The sequence below is a fragment of the Aegilops tauschii genome, chromosome 7, assembly GCF_002575655.3.
Source record: "Aegilops tauschii subsp. strangulata cultivar AL8/78 chromosome 7, Aet v6.0, whole genome shotgun sequence".
Lineage (NCBI taxonomy): Eukaryota > Viridiplantae > Streptophyta > Magnoliopsida > Poales > Poaceae > Aegilops > Aegilops tauschii.
This window is the reverse complement of record NC_053041.3, coordinates 49,933,144-49,956,270: the sequence shown is the minus strand read 5'-3', so window position 1 is coordinate 49,956,270 and position 23,127 is coordinate 49,933,144. Positions and strand designations below refer to the sequence as shown.

Genomic DNA, 23,127 nt, shown 5'->3' with positions numbered 1-23,127 from the left:
AAGAGTAGATCATTTTTCATATATGGAACATTTCCATCAGATGCATATGTGAAAAGTCACAACAGGTTGAATACGCCTACATGATGTTTAAAACAGACAACTCCGGGAACTGAAATCACCACGTGGGACGAAGTGGAACGGGACAGCGAGATCCAAGGACTGCGAGCGTGTATCGTTCGGGGAACAAGAGGGTCCTTGGTTGACGTGGTGCAGGTCACAGATGTGGATGGCGTGATGCAGGGCTCCGTTTGGATTGGGGAATGTCACAATCCAGGCGCGGAGGGGGGGGGGGTGGGGGCGAGCGGGACGACCAACATGGGAGCTCGGCGCTGGTCCCGTCGGGTGGCAATGGTGGTGGCGCCTTGAGGCACCAAAGCAGCGTCAGGAGGTTGAGATCCAGCGGATTCGATGGAGGTCGAGGCAGGGGGTCCTTCCCGGCCTTGGTGCGAGGTGGCGAAGCTCCATGGTGGCGGCGAGCCCCTGCGAGAGATGAGGCAGAGAAAGAAGGTGAGAGGAAGAGAGAGGAGAAAGAGTGAAAAGAGGGAGAGGGCAGTGACGCAGCTCGGGAGGTCAGAGGTCGCCGGCGATGGCGCGAAAAGCCGGCGGGGTCGGCGAGGTTGAGAAGCAGAGGCCGGTCATGTCGCTACGGGTCAGAGAGGAGGAGCGGTGACGCGTTCCAGATGGGTTTGGGCAGGCCGCGGTGGCTAAGGGAGAGGCAGCAAGACTTGGCGGCGGCGGTTTGGATTGGAACGGAAAACAAGGAAGGTCTATGGTGGCGGTTGCAGCTGGATCAGGGAGCATCTTGATGGAGGAAATGGGTAGGGGAAGTGGCGGTGGTGGGATGACTTTCAGGGGTATATCTAGGGTTGGTCCAAAATAGGGCTAGGGGGCTATATATAGGGAAATAGGTCTAGATTCGGAGCCTTCGATTAGATCGGACGGTCGAGATAAAATGATAAGGGAGGCCAAATAAGAAACCAAAGATGTTTGGGGTTGATCCGGACCCACCGGTCACGACCGGGCGGTTCGGGTTCGGGGAAGTTTTCGAGCTAGGATGCAAGGGGGTCTATGCAATGTGCAGAGAGACAAGGAAGTCGTGCGCAAGTGCGGTTGGTCTCGAAACCGTCAACGTCAACAACAGGGAGAACGGCAACTATGAACGGATGCAAGTTTTGGAAAATGCAATGATGAATGCAACAAACAAATAATTAACGCAGCCAACTCGAGATATAACTAGAAGGCATCTGGAGCGTCGGTCTCGAGCTGTTACACACTCGCTCACCGGGCCCCTCCTAGCGCCCTCAACAACCTTTGACCTCCCCCCCAACGGTGGTACCAGACGCCCCGGAACTAGCCGCACTCCCCCCCCCCCCCTCCGAATGGGGGCAACGAAAACAAGGGGCACCCAGGCGCCAAGAATAAGAAGAGAGGGCCGGTGCGCTCCGCTAGGTACCAACAGGCTCACCCTCCCTCCGCGGCCGTTGTTGCCTCCATCGAGCCAGCCGCCGACTCCGACCACGATGGCCGGCCTTGCTTCAACTGTGTGATCCCCGGTTACTTCCAAGTCGCATGCCCCAATCGTCCGATGTGCTACTTGTGTAAGGATCCCGGGCATCCCGCTCTGTTGTGCTTGAACCGGTCGGTTTCGGAGGAGTTGATGATGTACGGGCACGGCCCAGGGGGCATGCGCTTCTTCCACATCAAGGTCCCGGATGCCCCACCCCCTGCGAAAAGATCAGATCTATTATAAAGATTCACCAGAAGTACAAAACACCTCAAAACATAATAAAATTTACATCAAGGTCCATGGAGGAATGGACCACCGAACGGCCATTGCCTCAGCCAGAACCGAGCCGCCGACACGCCGCTATCGACGCTCCCATACCGGAGCCGGTCTGACCTTGTCGATGATAGCCGAAAAGTCTTCGTGTGCGTGCCCTTAAGGATCAGCGTCCCAGAGCCGCAGTCGTCACCGTTGAATCCTTGAATCAGTCTAAAGAATTTGACACCAAATATCGCCGTTGCGTACGCACGGCGAGAAACTCTAACCTCTCCGCCCCGAGGAGCTGGCAGAAATCTACGCCGAAGCTCCGTCTAATCCGTCCTAGAGGACGAACTTGAGGAGGATCGGAACCCGAAAGACTGACTCGAAGAAGAAGCGCCGCCATCCGTCCAAACGCCGCCCCTGCGAGAACTAAAACTCTACCTGTCTACTAGCCGGAGACAAGGCACCAGAAATCCCCTCCCTGCCACCAGCCGCCGGAACGGCAGGCGGAGGGAAGGGGAATCCACGGGCTCGCCGATGAAGATCAAGGGGAGGAAGGCTTTTCACGACAGGGGAAAGAAAAGCAATCTTAATCTTTTATATCTTTACAACCAAAATTCCAAATTGAGTTTTGGTTCCATATTCATGTTTCTATTACAAGGGCTTTTAAATAATATCCATTTTTAATACGATTTGATGAGTTTTTAAAACTTCATTAAGTTGCAGCTGCTGAAACTTGGTACCAGCAAGCGACAAAATCATGAAACTTGATGCGAGCGAATGGCAAAATCGTAAGTTTCAAAAACTGAAACTTAAAACTTGATGTGCCGTCGTGCGGAACCATCGAGCAGCCGGGCAGGTGCGTGCCACGCGCCTGCGTGCCCCTGCGAGTTTTCCGCGCAAGAGCGCGAACAAACGGTACTGCACATATTGCAGTTTCAAGTTGCCGAGTGCGACTCTGTGGTCAATGTCGTCGAAGGCTCTTTCATCAAGTAATTACAATACCATTTCAACTTTCATGGGTCCGTGCCTGCCAGGTTCAAAGTTCCAAGATGGTTATGTGCAACCGACTGTGTGTCCCACATCCACACATCGAAGCAGAGGTCTCGTGAAGTCTTTCCAAACGAGCAAGAGCAACATCAAGGACGACCAGCGGAGGGGGTCTTTCCAAACGAGTGGTTTCTATCCTCCCGTAGAATGGGTGATCCACGACAAGTCTATGAGTCGTTCTGAGGTTGAGACTAATAAATTAATTGTGGCTAATCGACACTAGTCGACACCGAAGTTGCTACTCACAGACTAGTCGACACTGAAGTGTAGTCGGCCCCGGAGTTGTGACTTCTAGACTAGTCTATAGACTTGTCCTTCGACTCATAATCCATGCTCGTCATCCAGCCCCCATTAACCCCATCCATGTGACTCCCTGCGTAACATAACCTGTTCGGTTACTCCCCTTCTAATCCATGACTAAAATTGCACTTCAATCTTTTTCCGAAGTCCCGTTTTGCGGTGGCATATATCCAATTTACAAGCTAAAAAAAAGTGCGGTGGGGTTCTTTCCCGTCACAAAGAAAACCCAAAATAAGGCAAATCAGGTCTCCGAATCAGGAGTACTGTGAAGTCTTCACCAGTACCATATAATACATGACTTATGGCTGTCATCTTCCAGAATGTGCGTTTCCATGCTAATAGTTAGTTTGAAGTCAACACATGACTGGTCTTTCCAACTCTTCTGACTGATGATGTCCGTATGGGAAAAAGCGTGCGTACATGCTCGCCAAAACCTTATATATGTACTCTAAAGAGAAGGAAATGACTGCTTAGAGTACGGCTAGGCAATAGCAAAGGGCGTCGATTTAACTCACCCATCTTGAGATGGAGGGCCTCGCAAGAGAGACCAACCCATCATCCCACCATCAAGATTTCACCGCCTGTGCGAGTGACGAGCGCCCGGATGAGTCCGAGTTAGAATTGGCATCGCGACAGCGCCAGAATGGTGCTGCAAACACCGAGCATGTGAGTGAGAACATGCTGCTTGACAGCAGCAAGTTGGGAGCTCTCAAGAGGCGCGAGTTCTTCGACAACCTGCTAAAGAACCTCGAAGACGACCACCTCCGCTTTCTGCGCGGACAAAAGGAAAGAATTGACAGGCATGTTTTCTTTTTCAGAACACTGTTCTAAGTAACTGGATGAAGATTAGACTCTGTTTATGCAACTGTTTATTTTTCCCCTGTGATCCATTTCCACAGGGTTGATGTCAAGTTGCCAGCAATAGAGGTGAGGTATAATAATCTGTTTGTGGAGGCAGAGTGCAGAGTTACTAAAGGAAATCACCTGCCATCTCTATGGAATAGTACCAAAGGTGCCTTCTCGGTAAGAAACCTCTGAAATGATTGATTTTTATTATGCACCAAATAGCAGCATCTGAAGCAACTGTTTTTTCGACGAATCATAAATGGAACTGATAAGACACAGATATATGTTGGATGGTATTGACTAACTTACCCGTTTTCATTTGAGTTACAGGGCCTCGTGAAGTTGCTAGGCTTCGAAACGGAAAGAGCAAAAACCAACGTTCTTGAAGATGTCAGTGGAATCATCAAACCCTGCAGGTATGTGCCATGTTTCATGAGTGTTTAGTATAAAAATGGAAAAGAAACCATAAACATACAAAAGAAAACGTGCGAAATTTAGTGCATCAAGTGTCTGTAGTTCTTGCTTTAGAGATTAAGGTTAGTTCTGATTCCATATGTTCCCATCTTTGTAGATTGACTCTTCTACTGGGACCTCCTGGATGTGGCAAAAGCACTCTGTTGCGAGCTCTTGCCGGGAAACTAGATAAATCTCTAAAGGTACAAATACTGTCTTCCTTTCATAATTAAAGAAAAAAGCATGTCCTTGTTTTCACTGATTGCATCTGCTCCTATAAAGATCTCAAGATTACTCAATACTTGGCCAAATGAAAGAACAAAAAAATTAAGATCTCAACCAGCTGCACACCGCAGTAAACTGCTCTCTGTCCTCTGGCCGCTACATAATAGACCACATATGAAGCCAGTACACAAATAAATGTATAACCTACAATCTTTTCTCAAAGTCTACATCATTCATGAATAGCCAAAGAGCCAAACTTAAGTTTTTATCAATACCCCACAAACAATAAACTCGCGCCTCTTGAGAGCTCCGAACTTGCTGCTGTCAAGCAGCAAGTTCTCACGCACATGCTCAAATGTTTGCAGCACCATTCTGGCGCCGTCGCACTGACAATTCTAACTCGGACTCGTCGGGACCCTCGTGGTCATACGCCAGCGCTCCCAAATCCTGATACCAGAACAGATAATGACGCTGACGCTGCCAGAGGAGACGGCGCAATTGCCTTAATCCTCGGCACATAGTGTCGCAACACATACATGTGCCCAACTACTCCTCGGCACCACGCCCGCCGGAGGACAAGCCGGCGCTCCTGTCCCCTAACCATGACACCGACATCAAGAACCTCCGCCTAGAACTCTTGCACAACCTCCTCCGTCTTCTGGTGACAGAAACGCGCCACCGGTGACACAAAGCCACCGTCATCCGCATATGACCCAACCTCCAGCAGCATCCTGAGATTCAACACATGACACCTCCGCTGCCCTCTCCTCCATGGCATCCTCGGCAGCCAGGAAAGATAATCTCAATCCGCTGGATCCCCCTAAAGTAGGCGTCTAGGCGATCACTGTGGCGGCAGGGTGAGTCACCTTCAGGGCAGCGCTCTCATCCAATTCCTATGTAGGTTTGCTACTACTGCACGGGGACCTATCAGATGTATCTCACAGACCAATTAGATAAATCGATGGTCGAATTTGGAAGTTATAATGAGATACACTGTTGTGATTAAATTTGATCACGCTATATTGTAGAGGAAAGTGTAATTCCCTTGAAATGAACAACATGCAACATAGTAGTATAGAATCGCCGCAAATTTTCCTTGCGTTTGGATATAAAACTCAGGCCCATGTTCCATCTTTTTAACTGTGTATATGCCCTAGCAGCGTGAACATACTACTGGTCCTGCTAGAACAAGCGGCGGGTAAAGATGGGCGCCTGCTTCATACTTGCCAGTAAATTAGGATGATTGCCTTGCAGAAAATATGGCCAATATTACCATTAAGCCTATTTACCGAAATCTAACACAAACTTTTGACTGTAGGAAACAAAGAATCAATTCTACTAACAGATTTTTCTTTTGTTCGAGAAAATGCTTATGCGTGTGTCGATGCATTAAAAGGAAAGAGAATAACAGCCATTCAGGATTACAAGCCCTAAGAAGGACCATGGAACTCCTGAACCAAGGTTACACGCCAGGCAGGAGGAGCTGGAGTTTTGCCGCACGGGCGAAACCCAGCAAGTCGCCTCCGTGCTACGCTAGGTCTAGCCATACTGAAGGATACATCATTGTGATGAGCACCAGGCCGTCATCTGAATGAGTGTCAGACAACTGACAGAATAACATTACTCACATCAAAAGCAAAAGTTGTCCATCACCTCAGAGTCTATGGTTTTCATTAGTTGCACATGGTTAACGACCTCTGACAAAGGCAGAAATTCAAGAATGCCTTGCACTGAACGACGGATATCAGTATACTTAAGTTGCTTTTTTACAGCACCAACTGATGCTGGAGTTATCAAATTGAAATGTCCCAACTCCCCAGCAAAGCCACCTATATTGTCTCCAAAACATATAATTGTTGGCATGGTTTCCACCTGTATGAAACCGGCACTATTTACTGGCTCAAATGAGTAGTTCGTCATGAAGCTAGTACTTATACTGACTGCTGAATACTAATAAATAACAGCTTTTAATTATTTTCAGACCAAGTACTTTCAGAGAAAACTATTTTCAGATCAGCTTCTAATTAATACTCCCTCAGTTCCAAAATATAAGGTGTATTAGTTTTTTCAAGAGGCATTCATGTTTGACCAAGTTTTTAGAAAAAAAATATCAATATCTACAATACCAAATTTGTATGATTAGATTTATCACGAAAAGTATTTTTCATATTTTATTTATTTTATATTGCAGAATGTTAATATTTTATTCTATAATCTTGGTCAAACATACATAAGTTTGACTTGCACGAACACTGATGCACCTTATATTCTGGAACGGAGGGAGCAAATAACAGCACACAATAGATTATGGGTACCTGCTGGGTATTCCTGCTTAGAGATACAACCACAGAAAAGCAGAGCAGAACAGCACAAATGCCCTTTAGCCATTGACACTACAATTAGTTTCAAAGCTACAATTTTGCAAAATCATGAACAAAAGAAGAAAAAAAATGGCAAACTGAATGTAACGATGCAAGCTTTTACAGGTAACAGGGGATATCTCTTATAATGGTTATGAACTTCATGAATTTGTACCTGAGAAAACAGCTGTGTATATCAACCAACATGATCTGCACATAGCTGAGATGACTGTGAGGGAAACTTTAGACTTCTCAGCCCAGTGCCAAGGTGTTGGAAGAAGACCAAGTAAGTCTATTGGACAGTCCTCACAAGAATTCATGATCAAAAATAAGTTCTTAAATAATCACAACATTTGTTGCTCACTAAATTTGTTTGCCCAAAGAAATACTCAAGGAGGTGAACACAAGGGAGAGTGTGGCTGGGATCATACCTGATGCGGACATCGATCTATACATGAAGGTAAAAAATCGTGTCTCCTATGTACTGGCTGGCATTATCCTTTCTCACTTTACAATTAAAAAAAAAACAGACCTGCTTATCTGAGTTACAAAGAAAAGGTAATTCAACGTCGAATGAATATTGGAACTGCTCTAGCAGAATAATATTTGGTTGTATTAAAGCTAAGCTAGCTTTTCAATTTTTCATTAGTCAACACTTCTGTTTCTGTTTCTACAAATTAAACGTAACTGTTTTTCAAAAGTAAAGCGGCTAATGCAGGTAGTAGCAGTTGAAGCTTCAGAGCGAAGCCTACAGACAGATTATATTTTGAAGGTACCCCTTGCCAAAACATCTAAGTTTATGCATAACTTGGTGCTGAAGGCAGATAGGAACAAGATACTAACAGAATCACAATACTGATTTATTTGTAGATCATGGGGCTAGAGATATGCGCAGACACGATGGTTGGGGATGCAATGAGAAGAGGAATATCAGGGGGGCAGAAGAAAAGATTAACCACAGGTATAGTAAACCCAATGGGAAATACATTAACCAACAAGGGATCACCTTGTATATAATCTTTCACCTACTTGTACCAGCCGAGATGATTGTGGGCCCCGCAAGTGCATACTTTATGGATGAAATATCAAATGGTCTGGATAGCTCTACCACTTTTCAAATAATCAATTGTTTCCAGCAACTGACAAACATCAGCGAGTACACGATGGTTATTTCACTTCTTCAACCAACACCTGAGGTATTTGATCTTTTTGATGACCTCATACTAATGGCAGAAGGGAAGATTATCTACCATGGCCCTCGAAATGAAGCTCTCAATTTTTTTGAGGAGTGTGGGTTCATATGCCCAGAAAGAAAAGCGGCAGCTGACTTTCTTCAAGAGGTAATTGTTCTCAATCACAAAAATAACTGCAGCAACTGAGATGATTTGCACGTTGATGAAACCAGTTTTTTTTTCTAATTTTGAAATCATTAGATCTTGTCCTGGAAGGACCAACAACAGTACTGGTTGGGTCCACATGAATCATACAGATATATCTCACCTCATGAATTATCAAGCATGTTCAGGGAGAATCACAGGGGGAGAAAACTACATGAACAAAGTGTACCTCCCAAAAGCCAGTTGGGCAAGGAAGCTTTAGCATTCAATAAGTATTCGCTACAAAAACTGGAAATGTTCAAAGCCTGTGGAGCAAGGGAAGCACTCCTAATGAAAAGGAATATGTTTGTTTATGTCTTCAAAACAGGCCAGGTTAAACTTCATTCTGAGGCACTCTTTCCTGTACAAAGTAAATTATGAGTCCAAACTGAGATTTACTCCTTGATGCAGCTTGCCATTATTGCACTCGTAACAATGTCTGTATTCCTTCGAACTCGCATGACAATAAGTTTCACTCATGCAAATTACTATATGGGAGCATTATTTTTTTCCATCTTCATGATTATGTTAAATGGCATACCAGAGATGAGCATGCAGATTGGGAGACTCCCAAGTTTTTACAAGCAAAAGAGCTACTATTTCTATTCATCATGGGCATATGCAATACCAGCTTCAGTCCTAAAGGTCCCTATTTCCATACTGGATTCGCTTGTATGGATATCTATCACATATTATGGTATTGGTTATACACCTACTGTTTCAAGGTAAATATGGAAATTTCTCAACCTTACAATGATAAGAACAAACATTGAGAAACTCTTAACATATTTTATTTATATTCATTTCTAGGTTCTTCTGCCAGTTTCTGATACTTTGTCTTCTCCATCATTCAGTCACCTCGCAGTATCGATTTATTGCTTCATACTTCCAAACACCTATTGTGTCTTTCTTCTACCTTTTTCTTGCTCTAACAGTATTCCTTACATTCGGAGGCTTCATTCTTCCCAAGAGTAAGATAACCATTGCTCATTGAATGCATATAACTTATAAGCCTAGCAAATCTGAACAAATTTGTTACTTTATTGTCCCAGCCTCCATGCCAGGATGGTTAAACTGGGGATTTTGGATATCTCCAATGACATATGCAGAAATCAGCATAGTTATTAACGAATTCTTGGCACCAAGATGGCAGAAGGTGAAATGATTTTTTTTTCAAATAAAATATTGAGTGATAAGCTGATGTCAAGCATCTAACATCATTGCTGCTTGTATTATTTTCAGGAAAGTATTCAAAACATAACAATTGGGAACCAAATCCTGGTTAATCATGGCCTATATTACAGTTGGCATTATTATTGGATATCCTTTGGAGCCTTGCTTGGATCTATTCTCTTATTTTATATCGCTTTTGGATTGGCACTAGATTACAGAACACGTAAGTTTGCTACTAATGAACAAAGTGCATATATATTGGGCTTGGGCTCCATGGTGCCCAGGCAACATGATTTGAAATACAGCAAATTTGGGTAATGCATTTAGGAAATTCCTATTTTGGATGATATAACTGGTTGTCATTGCTGGGTATAATTTCGAAATACCTACTCGATCCCAAATATTTTTGGTAAACTCATCCATATAGCAGTTTTATATACATACAGGTACCTAGAATTCAAGCAATAACAAAACAAAGTACAGACTGAAAAGATCAAACTTGTTTGGAATAAATTAGACTTCACAAATTTTCATGCAATATATCTAGATGGATCTGGATATAGGAATATAGTGCTGAGGCACTATGGAGCACCAGTTAATTAGACTTTATACACGAATGTTACTTACTTTAGAATCCTACTATAATTTTGCCAATTTCAGCTACAGAAGAATATCATGGAAGCAGGCCTACAAAGAGCTTATGTCAACAGCAGGAAAAAGATTACACTATTCAAAATGAATCTGATGATCAATCAAATATTTCCAAAGGTAAAGACATAAACATCTCAATACGAATTAATAGTAAAAAATATGAAGGTCCCATAAAAGTGCATGCTTCTTCAATGCATTCATCTTATTGCAGCAAAGGTGACTATACCAGTTATGCATCTTCCAATTACATTCCACAATCTGAACTACTACATTGATACCCCACCGGTAATTAAGCAAGCCCCCTATGCATTTGTTTTGTAGTTTTTTATATTTCTTGCCTGGTTCGTATTTGATGATGAAGGTATGTAAGAAATGTACTCTCTTGTAGGAAATGCTGAAACAAGGCTATCCAACAAGAAGACTTCGACTGCTTAATAACATAACTGGTGCTTTACGTCCCGGTGTTCTTTCTGCACTAATGGGTGTTAGTGGAGCTGGGAAGACAACTCTACTAGATGTATTAGCAGGAAGGAAAACAGGAGGTTATATTGAAGGGGACATAAGAATAGGTGGATATCCCAAGGTGCAGGAAACATTTGTCAGAATCTTGGGTTACTGCGAACAAGTCGACATACATTCCCCACAGCTTACAGTTGAAGAGTCTGTAACTTATTCTGCGTGGCTTCGTCTGCCTTCTCATGTCGACGAACAAACAAGATCTGTATGTCATCAGTCTCAGAGATATATCGAATTTAATAAGCATAGCACTAGATGGATAAATAAGAGGCTTACCTAAGAAACTAACAATATTCTTCTTGTTCCTCTCGTAGAAATTTGTTGCTGAAGTCCTTGAAACTGTTGAACTAGATCAAATAAAAGATGTCTTAGTGGGGTCACCACAGAAAAATGGATTGTCCATGGAGCAGAGAAAGAGGCTAACGATTGCAGTCGAGCTTGTTTCAAACCCATCAATCATACTAATGGATGAACCAACAACAGGTTTAGATACAAGGTCAGCAGCCATTGTTATTCGTGCAGTCAAAAATATTTGTGAAACAGGAAGGACAGTAGTCTGTACAATCCATCAGCCGAGCACTGAAATTTTTGAGGCATTTGATGAGGTAATTTAACTTTCTAAATATATTAGTATATTAAACACAATCAACACAAATACATTTTTATTATATATATCAAGCACGATCAACACAATTTTTTTTCTGGAAAAATCAATATGTTTAGTTTCAAAACTATTAGGATTAATTAAAGCCCTTGCCTTCAACAGAGCAGGGCTAATCTTAATATGCACTACCTCTGTAACTAAATATAAGACGTTTTTGCAGTTCACCTGCAAAAACGTCTTATATTAAGTTACAGAGGTACCTCCGTCCCATAATGTAAGACGTTTTTTGACACTAGTGTTATGGGACGGAGGGAGTAGTACATTATTAGTTATTTAAAATTTAAAACATGTCCTTTGTGTTTGCCTTTCTAGTAAATAATAATGATAGGAAATAATAGTATGGAAATTTGCAATATAAGCGTGTCAACCATTTCACTTTGCGCAACCTAGACCTCAAATTGCACTTTTGTCCCCTCAAATGATCAATTATGTGCAACAAAACCCTTCAACTTAAACTTTGCTTATCTGAAACCTTCTATTATTTGGTTTGTTAGATCAAGCATTTTCTACTGAAGATACCTGATCAGACCCCTTTGAATAATATATCTATGAATAAACATTGATTTGAGCTAAGTAGGATTGGCATCTAAATTATAGTAAGACGCTTAACAACTATTTACTACTCCCTGTCTCAAAATGTAAGACATTTTTTGACCCTTTGAATAATATATCTATGATATAAACATTGGTTTGAGCTAAGTAGGATTGGTATCTAAATTATAGTAAGATGCTTAACAACTATTTACTACTCCCTCTGTCTCAAAATGTAAGACATTTTTTGACACATGTAAGACGTTTTTTGACATTATCAGTGTCAAAAAATGTCTTACATTTTGAGATAGAGGGAGCATCTAGCATCCTTTTTCTGTTTCGGGAGAACATTTCTTACCTTAAATATTTGGCATATACTTTTTGTACAAAAACAACCCCATTATATCAGTCCGCATGAAGAATAAAGTATAAACATGCAATGACATGTTTTGATCTCTTAATTATTTGAACATCTATGTGTTCGATGTCAGTTAATTTTTATCTCTTATTTGAACTAAGTGTCCACACTGACACAAATTTGTCATCGCACAAAATTTGGACTTTCTGGGCTTGATTACAAAATTAAAACAATTTTGAGGGCTTATACTGGAAAGTCACCGAATAGAATATTTTTTGGTTTTCTGAACTATATGTTTATCACAAATCGACGTGACTACGGACAGTTTATATTTGCTACTTCTCTGTTTATAATAACAAAAAGGGTATAGATTTTCTTTATTACAGGGCTAGTTGTAGTCGAAAGTTGCCTATAATGCATGTAGTAAATTTTGTTGCAGCTCATATTAATGAAAAGCGGTGGGAAAACAATCTACAGTGGACCAATAGGAGAGCGCTCCTGCAAAGTGATCGAGTACTTTGAGGCAAGTTTCTTGAACATATTTCCACAAATGTATTTGCCTTTTTCTTGATTATTCGTTTTCACTGTTTTTTTCTGGAATTGGAACAATAAACGTGAGAGTTCCAAAGGAACGAACCCCAAAACCAGTGCTCAAATGTTCAACATGCCATAGCAAAAACACTTAAGTCAACTCTAGCAGTCATTTGTGTTCAATATGTAACTTGGCTAACAATTCACATGAAATATATAGGTTAATCAAAATTTTGATGTGATCATATGTATTTTACATGTTGAACTTAAAAGCAAATGTGACAATAAACGTACAGATTGGCAATGGAAACTAAAAACATACTGAAGAACTTTGTTTGCATATCTATGTATGTGTTTCGGTGTTTTCAGAGAGGAAGCACGGTTGTGGCATGGCACTGCCATATTTGTGACATGTGTCCTTTGGTTCTAATAGATTGAATTTTTCTTGTCCACTTGATAGAAAATTTCTGGAGTCCCAAAAATAAAGAGTAACTGCAATCCAGCTACTTGGATGATGGATGTAACATCGACATCAATGGAGGTTCAACACAATATGGACTTTGCAATTTTGTATGAAGAGTCGTCACTGCATAGGTACATATCTTGTGGATTTAGTTAGGATATCGAGCAAAAGGCAACATATATGAATAGCTTAAGCAAAATAAAATTCATCTAGCAAAAAAATTTAGCCAAACAAAATACCTCCATTTGAAGTTTGGAAGAATTAAAGTTACTTTTCTGCAGAGAAGCTGAAGATCTAGTGGAGCAGCTAAGTATCCCATTACCAAATTCAGAAAATCTATGTTTCTCCCATAGTTTTGCACAGAATGGCTGGATTCAACTTAAAGCTTGCTTGTGGAAACAAAACATAACTTACTGGAGAAGTCCTCAGTATAACTTGAGGCGCATTATGATGACTGTCATATCTGCCCTGATCTACGGAATATTGTTCTGGAAGCATGCAAAAGTATTGTAAGTTCACTCCTTTGTTATCCACAACATTGCACATCAGTTGACTTCACAGACTCATTGCAAAATTATTCTAACTTTCTCTTATCTCTTCTAAGAAACAACGAGCAGGACATGCTCAGTGTTTTTGGTGCAATGTATTTGGGTTTCACCACCATAGGCGCTTATAATGATCAGACAATCATACCATTCAGTACAACTGAGCGTATTGTAATGTATCGTGAGAGATTTGCAGGAATGTATTCATCTTGGTCATATTCATTCGCACAGGTCAGATAATGATCACAAGCTTGTAAGAGAAGTAAAATATACATTGACACTGATGCTCATATTTATTCACCTTCTACAGGCTTTCATTGAGATACCCTATGTATTTATCCAAGTGGTACTGTATACGTTAATTGTCTATCCGTCAACTGGTTATTATTGGACAGCACACAAATTCCTATGGTTCTTCTACACCACATTTTGTTCAATTCTCTCCTATGTTTATGTTGGGTTGCTTCTTGTTTCCATAACCCCCAATGTTCAAGTAGCTACCATACTGGCTTCATTTTTCAACACCATGCAAACACTATTCTCAGGATTTATTTTACCTGCACCTGTAAGTCTTTATCTCCTCCCAATATCGTAAACTTTAGCTCTCCAAGATGTAACTGGCACTTCTTTTTGTTAGCAAAAATATGGCTGCCCACCTTGAATATATACCAACTAAGAAAATAACAACCTACATGAGAAATTGTAATTGACGAGATTTTGTAGTGTAATTATGTAATAATATTATGGAACTAATAAAGGTCTAATAGGGCATTATGGGCTTTACTTTATTCCAGAGTTCATGTTCGTGCAGAAGTCTCCTATTGTACTACATCTAGGTTACCCTTATAGGCATCCTATTAATGCATTCTGCCTTACAAAGGTATCAAATTAGGTTTTAGGGTTTTTATCCTGGTAAACTTTTCTTTATCTTTTTTTGTCAATATTCACCTTTGCAACTTCCCCACCATGACACCTTTTTTTCCTTCTGCCCCAGATCCTCAATTTTACTGATTGCTTAATTTTTGTGATCGATCAACTGATCTATCCTCCTGATAGATCTTAGTTTTGGGAATATTTAAGTAGTAATATGTCAACAATACAAGGACCAACCGCAACTATAAGGCATCACTGGATGACGATACACAGAACCACTCCAATGTTAGTTTAACATCATAATAGTTATAGACATACCATCTTCAGTTTCATCATTAATACTTCCATTTCTATTTTCTAGGTTGGAAATTGATAATTATTCCAGCGTTGCTCAATAGAATAATCATGTTCTGTTCAATTGTTAGGGAAGAATCATGAATAGAGGAAAGCACTAATATGCATTTTCAATTCACGTTGCAGCAAATCCCGAAGTGGTGGACTTGGCTCTACTATCTCACTCCTACATCTTGGGCACTCAATGCCCTCTTGACATCACAATACGGAAACATAGAAAAAGAGGTGAAAGCATTTGGAGAAACTAAATCAGTTTCAATCTTCTTGAATGACTATTTTGGGTTTCATCAAGATAAGTTGAGCGTAGTAGCAGCTGTCCTCGTTGCCTTTCCTTTTGTGTTGATAATCTTGTTTTCGTTGTCCATTGAGAAACTTAATTTCCAGAAGAGGTAAGCAAGTTCTGACATTCCAACAGACATGAATCTGTACATGTTACAGATATAGCTACTTGCCTTTTTTCCAACTGCGAAATGCAGAATCAGAGCTGATTGGGTGGCTATTTTTCTCAAATCTGATGGGTAAACCTCATGAATAAGTAATTGTGTACAATAACTTGATTGTGCTAAGTACGATTGTGAGTTGTAATCTTTTTGTTTCACCGTTCAGAAGAATTTGATGGTTACAAATCATGTAACCTGCTTTGAAGAGGATTTTGCAATTGTGTTATGCCTTAGATTACTGAATGCATCAAGAGGAAAATGAGCACCTAACTGAATGAACCTACGATTTAAAGCGAGCTTAAGCACAGATAACAAAAAGCTAACTTGGATTCCCGCACCGTCATCATCATGCCTTAATATCCGTGCAAGGTGTGTGAGTGGTGGGTGGTTTCTGAAGAGAAACGTGGCCACACGTCACGGCATGCGGGGCGCCGTTTGGATTTCCTTTGAGCTATATAAAACGGGAACGGCAGCATGGAATGGTACACTTCTCTCACTTTCACCCATCTTCATCTTGCTCATGTGCTCACTCCGCCGTTGCAAACAAAGCTTCTCGCATCAAGCTTTTCTCCCCTTCCTCTATTAGACAAGTTGAAGCCAGACACACCCGATGAGCGCAGAGGTGCAAGCCGAAGGAGAGGATGCAGCGCAACCACTAGGGGTGCTACCAGCAAGAAGGGTGCCACTAGCAAGGGTGCCGCCAACGACACAAAAGGGAAATGGGTCACTTCGTCGGCGACACAACATCGTCGACACAAGATCAACTGACAAAGCTCGCCAACTGTTGCTTCTTCCCCAATATTGTTCTTCCCGAAGCAAATGGAAGTTCACTGGCGCGCACCGCCGCGGGAGCAGATCGTGCCAGCGCCATGCCCGGACGAACGGGTATTCCTAGCCCCTTTCTTGGTGTGAGGCTTCTCTTTGCCTCTCCATGAGTTTCTTCGTGGGTAGCTTTTCTTGTACGAGGCCAATAATATGTCACATCACGTGAGACTGGTCGCAAATCAAACTAGCGAGAGGAGTCGATACCACGAAAATCCCATGTAGGAGACGCTCCAGCAATCCCATGCCTTCGATGCAAGTGATTGCCATTAGTAAATCTGGGAATGGCTAATGGCCCCCACAAGACACTAGTTGTCACTACACAGCCAGGGCCGCAATAAGCCGCCACAAACTCCGGTGAACATGATCCGCAACCTAGCATCGTCGGCACTGCAACCGTGCACCACCACCGCCATGCCGCAATGTAGCGATGATCACCGCTACCCGCCAGCACGCAAGCAACCAGCGAAATCACAACCAACCACGGACTCGCCAACCAGGCCAAGCTCCAATATAATGCCCCGAAGGAGGAACACAGACGCCGAGCACCGCCATCATTCGATCTGGGCAAACCGGAACCTAGGGTTTCCGCTAAAGCATTATGAGAGAATAGTCAAGGACTGCATCTAGACACCTTAAGCAAGGGAACGACATCCGCAGGCGCCACCGTCATTGGCTTCGACCGAGCGAAGCCTAGCTTTCACCGACAGTCCCATCCCTCCTTCCCCAAATCGAACCTAGCCACTCTACCATGCCCACCACCGCCGCCAACATGACCACTAGTGAAGGAGACCACCAAGTCCACAGACCCTAGGCCAAGATTCATGGCTAAGGTGCCGCATGCCTTGTTGCAAGAGAAGAGCATGCCATGCCCCCACATCGTCGGGATCCGCTATCGAGGAAGAGTCATCGTTCCACTAATCCACAACAATCTACTGCACCGCAAAGAAGGTGGTCGCGACCACGACGATGTGTCACATGGACCTCTGTACCGAGAGGTGCCGTCATTGTCGGGAGAAAAGGTCGTCCTGCCAATGGACCTGATGGAAAAACGTCATGCGAGGAGCCCTGTCGGTGCCTCCGACAACGGTGAGAAGGTATGGGACGTGGAGGGCTGCTGGCGGCGAGTCTAGGTGGTTTCGCCCATGACGCCTGGAAGATCATGCGAGGGTTAGGGATGGCTGGAAGGCAATGCAGGGGACAATACAATTATAACACATTAGTTCGAAGAATCGGCTATGAGTTGATTGGCACAAAAGAGATGGTTCTTGGCATCGAGTCTCATGGTGGATGTGTTGTTAGGCATATCAGCATGAGTTGTCGATAGTACGTCAGTACGTCCCCTAGAGCTTTGTGCACTACTAGGTGGAGCCATGCTAAGAGCATCTCCAACAGATGACATATAATAGGGCACTAAAGAGTAGGTTTTAAGGCACCAAAAAAGATTCTGCCATAGCAGACGATGTAAAATAGGTCACCGGAAAAATTTCTGCCGTAGTAGGGCAATATTATTGCATATTTCGACATTTTCAAACTTCTAATTGTTCAAAGTTAAACTAACAGTACTAAGATAGATACACTACTCATCATCACTACTACGATAGAGGTCTCAAGTCAATATCGTCGGCTTTGTCATCGTCCAACTCAAGCTTGATCACCTGTGAGGGGCCAGCCTCATCCTCCTCCTTGAGAACCTTCTTGTGTTGCACGTCCCTACTGGCAAAGAATTCGTATTCCACCTGCACAAGGTAAGGACTTTCCGCTGCGAACCTTGCCATAGCCACCGCATCGCTCTCATGGGCGGTGTGTTGCTCCACGATGAGGCAACCATCTTCTCCTCGTGAAACACAATCCCCAATTCAGGAGCGAGGAACTCCGCCACCTCTCGCTCATGACGTCAGGAAAGTGTGCTCTGACTTGGGCCAGCGGCCACGGCATCATACGCGCATGTAGCGAGCTCTGTTGTCTTGAAGGTCCTGAGCCAGAGTTGCATCCCATCGCACAAGATATCGACAGCATAGCCGTGGGACTACAATGCCAAACACAGTGGAAGACCGTGCTCCTCCTCGCCTTAGCGTTGTGGCGCAACATCTTCAGCTCGGCGATGGCGGTGGTCGACGGCTGAGACGAATGAGAGCGGTGGATCTGGCGGCAGTGGCGGCCAAATGGCGTGGTGTGGCGGACAATTTGGTCAACGTGGTGGTGCAGAGGCCGATTCGACAAAAGGGGCGGTTGTTCCGATGGCGGTGGTGGCCGTATTGGGCATCGTCGTCGGCAAGGCAGAGGAAGCGACTAGGGGGGTTCACGCGGCGGTCGAGCAAAGCGCGGCTGAGGTTTTTGTTTTGCGGCAACTACGCGGCTGTTGTATATTTGGAGAACAAAAGGGCTGCCCCAAAAATATTCTAGCACGATATAGGGATAGGGCATCTGCTGGAGCACCATTTTGGGTCCAAATGCCATAAAACGGTTTTTTAGGCAGCTGCCCATTTTGCATCATCTGGTAGAGATGCTCTAAGAGTTTTTAGCCTTTTATGGGCTTCTCTTGTTCTATGTTTTACGAACATGCTTTTTACCTATGTTTATGTTCATAACGTGGTTAGGTCTATTTAAGCCCCTAAACTATACAGTAATAAATATTTTTTCCCGAATCTTTTGTTCGGACAATCAACACCCCTACAGGCTTATACGTGAAACGGTTTGGTTGAGTCCCTAACTACGCCACATGGGCTTGTTTTGTTGATGTAGAAATGATTAAAGACAAGACTCAAATTGTACATCTCTCCTTTTCTTTCATGATGTTGCCCAATGATTTAATATACGGTCACACGATGATAAGCGACCGCCTATACTAAAAAGAAATGGATTGTGCTATTTCTCCCAATCGCCCAAACCCTCGATGAAAGGTTTTCCTTCTCCAAATCATCAACTTGGCCATAGTAAACACAAACTCAAGCTCTTTCGCTAGGGATATAAATGGCCCAAATAATGTGTCCCTTTCTACACTAGATAATGGCCTAATGCCCCATTTATCAATGCAAGTGTTATTCATAACATGGTATCAACAACATCTTTTGAGTTTTTCTAAGGTTTCTTTTTGGATCATCAAACATTTAGGGCAAATTCTTTTATGGGAGAATTTAAATTTTCTATGTAGAAAGAAGCGTAAATGATCATACGAAGGAATATTAGCCTCCCTGCCGCCAGCAAAAAAGTGCACACGTACACCGTCATTTTCACCTGCAGCCAGGGCTGGCGATGGCGGCGATGCACCCCACGCTCCCGCTTTCCCCCTCTCCTCCCTTCCACCCTCTCCTTGGATGGACGCCCCCATCCTACGACATCGATCTAGTTGCGCTGCCCTGGCTCCGGCGGTTGATGCCTCACATGGGCTCCGGTGTGGGGTTGGGTGTGGAGCCTACTCGTCAAACCCCGACCTCTCTCATCATAGTCCAACGTAGGTTGGACGCACTCGGACTCTCCGCTCAACCTCCCGCTTTGAGGCCCACGGCGTGTTGCAGCTATCCCTGCCATCCTCTCCACCTTCGGCTCAGGGTGGCCCTGAACCCCTGAATCAAGGTTGCAAGTGCTTCAGGCCTGGCTCCTCGGCATGTCAAGATGGATCTAATACATGCTTCGAGAGAAATCCCTGTTGACCTATGTATGAGCCAACCACCACAGCGTCAACCCATATACCTCCATGAAGTGGTCTTCAAGATGTGCAGCTAGGATTTGCTCTGCCAAGGCTACCCCTTGGTGCTATGGAGTGTCTTGGTGGTGCGTTTGGGTCTGAATCATTGTGTGTGCTCCTGGAAAACACTGTGCTCGATCTCATTTCAGGCAACCATGGCGGTGCTTTCTAGCATTGTAACACTCCTGGGAGGCGTGGTCTTGGAGATGCAACTCCTCAGTGTGTGCTCCAGGCCAAAGCTCAATGATGACATCATTTGTGGACGTTGTTCCCCTTCTTGAAGGCTTCGTCTTGTTGGCCCTGCCCTTGCCATGTCATGGGTTCTCATACCATGTTGGTGGCTATAATTGTGGTCCAGTGGTACACTTTGGTGTCACCCGTGCCACCATCCGTCCAGTCCCCCTATCCATCATATGGTGCCTTCAAAGTTGACTCTCCCTTGTTGTGCAATCTCAAATCTCTCCCATGGTGAATAGTGTGTTGCCTTGAGCTTCATGTTCTCTATGTGGTATCGACCCCACCTTGCAAGTTGTTCCGGTTGTTGCATGTGGGGGAGCTCCAGTCAAGGTTCATGCCTATTGGTGGTCTCACAGCTTGTATTGATCCAGTATCATGCCCATGTAGCAAAACTTGCAGTCATATCAATGGCATTCGTTGATTGTGCTTGCTCCTATATAACATTGTGGGGATACTTGCAAGGTCTTGGTATTGTGATACCCTTCGACAGCGCCCTACATCTATTTGTAACTCGTGGTGGTGACCTCTGTGTGCGCCAGTTGGACTATGCCTCATCATGGGCACCCACTTCACTCTTCTTCTTTTTTCCCTTTGTTGCTTATGCGGTTTACGATCCACTTTCCCTTATAAACTGGATCCCAATTAAGAATGTACTTACTTTTCACGAGTTCACAAAAATAACAAGTCTCGCATCTGAATTACGAATTATGGGTTTACTCGTACACTTCATTTTCTATAAACTGCACAGTTGCGGCCTCTTTGATTTGCAGGATTGTAAAAATGCAGAAATAGGAAAAACACATGATTGGAATGTCATGCCCATTTGAATCCTACAGGACTTGAGTTTGTATGATTACATCTCAGGAAAAACAAATGATTTTTTTCAAGAGATTGGATTGGATGCTGGATAGATTTTCTGTGGAATGTAGTTGGAGTGGATGCTAGATAGATTTTCTATGGAATGTAGGAAAAATCCCAATAGGATTCAATACTGTACTACGAATGAAACTACCAGCGTATGAAAAATTCAAAGGATTGTAATCCACCGAAAATCCTACGAAAGTCATTTGAATCGAAGAGGCACTGAAGCAACAATATAAGGTACCTTCTGAAAGAATTAAAACCTAAAAAACAATATAAGGCTAAATGGCCCTGGCGTACCTGACTGATCCTCCTTCCACCCTTTTGCATCCCGTCCTCTTCAAACGCCCCATGGTCGGTCTTCTTGGTCTGGCCGCCGTGGACAAGCAGCGCCGGCCGGATCTGGGAGGCAGACGGGCCGCCGCATAGAATGGAGATGGCCACCGCTGCTTGTCAGACTGGGACGGCGAGATCACAGGGCGTTAGATCGAGACCTCCTCCACGCAGCCGTGCTTCCCCGTCCGAGCCAGACGGTGAGGGCAAGAGGCGGCGGCGCTGGGAGGGAAGGGCGCTCCGAGGACACGAGATTGGGAATACCCGATTCATGGTGGAGGACTGGAGGTCAGCAAGTGGAGCTGACGGGTGGGCCAAACGATCAGTTTGCCACTTTGCATCAGCCTACGGCAAGGTTTGAGGCCGGCACGATAGCCCGCGTGCCCGACCCGTCACGGGCCGGCACGGCACGCGACTTAGTGGGCCGTGCCAAGCACGTGGCCCGGCTAGGGCCGTGCCTGGGGAAACTAGTACCGAAATACCTCTGTACCGAAATACTTGTAGCTGGGAAACTAGTACGAGTTCCCCTAACTATAAGTATTTTGGTACGGAGGGAGTATGATAGACAGTAGTAGTTTCAGACTGTCTACGATCACAGTAATCCAGATTCTGAAGCTTGTATTGTCCTTAATGAGCTAGTAATAAAAAGATAACAACCTTCCGAGAGGTTTTGCCAAACCTGGGATGTAGATAATCAAACAAATGCATGGCTGGAGACAATTATTTGCTGGTTTGAGCCTCAGTTACATCCTGATGACAGTCTTGCACATTCTGTTTTACATTCTGAACATATGCAACATTACTAAATCGCATGCTCTGCTCATGTTAAGTTGTTGATTGCAAACATCACAAGGCAGGAGAACACACTTTTTTTTTATTCACGTAGTGTTCATCAATATCTTTTATACATCAGTAAACTCAGCATTCTACAGGAGAATAAAATTCAGAAGGAAAAACATCAAGAAAGCATCAGCTATACCCAATTTCTTTTTTGAGTTTCTGATTGTGTTGTCTTGTTGGGTGAAACATGCCAACCAAGGATATGCGGCAGTCCAATTCCCCTATGCCAGCAAGCATACATGATTCAGTTTACAATGCAAAATATGGAATGCCTGTCCTGATTAAAAATAACATTGCTGGATAATGATCCGAGTTGGTTCTCGGTTGAAACTAATTTGGAGCTTTGCATTTTTCTTATATCTGGTTGATATACTTTTTATTTTTATAAAGTATATATCTTTTAAATTCTGCAATGAAGAAAAACTATCATGCCTATAGTGCAAAAATGTCTGTCCAAAGATGCTTTATTTGCTAAGTTACATGAGTTTATTCACAGTTCTTATCTGAAAAAGATAAGCGAACTGGCAGGTGGATCAGCAGCATTTTTCTATGCTCGAATAACCCTCTTGAGTTGGTATGTGTGGCTTTCTTTCTATTCAGTAGAGAAGTGGTCAGATGTCAGATTTGTGTAACCACTAGGACAGAAAAGTTCATGCTTATACTCATGCTTGAAAATTCAATACTTATTTGTGATGCAGGTTCCTTACCACAGGTCGATGGAAATGTTCAAAAGGTTGATGGTGGAAGTTATTCCTAGTTCAGTATGGATATAGTTCACATAGTTGTGATATTTGTAGTGGAACAAAGTATTGTTTCTTGCTGAACCTGTAACCATAATTAGCATTTTCATTGGTGTTGCACTATTGGTCCGA

The 23,127-nt window shown here is 43.4% G+C and overlaps 1 protein-coding gene and 1 long non-coding RNA gene across 7 annotated transcripts; one reads left to right on the top strand and one right to left on the bottom strand.

Annotated features, from left to right (window-relative positions):
- Positions 1–1,208: 1,208 nt before the first annotated feature.
- LOC109747533 (uncharacterized) lies at positions 1,209–21,724 on the bottom strand. 4 transcript variants are annotated; one of them, XR_012190022.1, is made up of 8 exons: positions 21,383–21,724; positions 10,992–11,062; positions 10,835–10,918; positions 4,271–4,371; positions 4,100–4,149; positions 3,851–3,995; positions 3,631–3,764; positions 1,209–1,724 (listed from the first exon to the last, which is right to left on the bottom strand). It is a non-coding gene; the product is annotated as an uncharacterized lncRNA (long non-coding RNA). The 4 variants fall into 4 exon arrangements; XR_005764562.3 differs by lacking the exon at positions 1,209–1,724 and having other exon boundaries at positions 4,100–4,198; XR_012190021.1 differs by lacking the exon at positions 1,209–1,724 and having other exon boundaries at positions 3,851–3,886.
- Positions 3,584–15,679, top strand: LOC109747532 (ABC transporter G family member 50). Of its 3 annotated transcripts, none has more exons than XR_005764560.3 (24): positions 3,584–3,915; positions 4,015–4,138; positions 4,292–4,377; positions 4,533–4,617; positions 7,126–7,285; positions 7,383–7,459; positions 7,718–7,771; positions 7,870–7,960; positions 8,038–8,339; positions 8,433–8,708; positions 8,787–9,100; positions 9,186–9,346; positions 9,428–9,531; positions 9,618–9,771; positions 10,209–10,316; positions 10,411–10,484; positions 10,588–10,920; positions 11,030–11,320; positions 12,708–12,791; positions 13,260–13,393; positions 13,544–13,771; positions 13,880–14,038; positions 14,118–14,372; positions 15,161–15,679. XR_005764560.3 is itself a non-coding variant. In XM_020306575.4 (24 exons), exons 1-24 carry the CDS (start codon positions 3,641–3,643, stop codon positions 15,425–15,427), a joined length of 4,209 nt encoding a protein of 1,402 aa, XP_020162164.1. In that variant the 5' UTR covers positions 3,584–3,640; the 3' UTR covers positions 15,428–15,679. The 3 variants fall into 3 exon arrangements, 2 of the variants coding, with proteins under 2 accessions (XP_020162164.1, XP_073361750.1); XM_020306575.4 differs by having other exon boundaries at positions 13,867–14,038; XM_073505649.1 differs by lacking the exons at positions 3,584–3,915; positions 4,015–4,138; positions 4,292–4,377; positions 4,533–4,617 and having other exon boundaries at positions 7,701–7,771; positions 13,867–14,038.
- Positions 21,725–23,127: the final 1,403 nt, after the last annotated feature.

What these genes read in the sequence shown, in the direction of transcription:
- LOC109747532 (XM_020306575.4), top strand. Translation starts at nt 3,641, where the DNA reads ATGGAGGGCCTCGCAAGAGAGACCAACCCATCATCCCACCATCAAGAT. An exon ending in ACTACATTGATACCCCACCG is followed by an intron (nt 10,485 to 10,587) that starts GTAATTAAGCAA and finishes ACTCTCTTGTAG; the next exon opens with GAAATGCTGAAACAAGGCTA. An exon ending in TTTTTGAGGCATTTGATGAG is followed by an intron (nt 11,321 to 12,707) that starts GTAATTTAACTT and finishes ATTTTGTTGCAG; the next exon opens with CTCATATTAATGAAAAGCGG.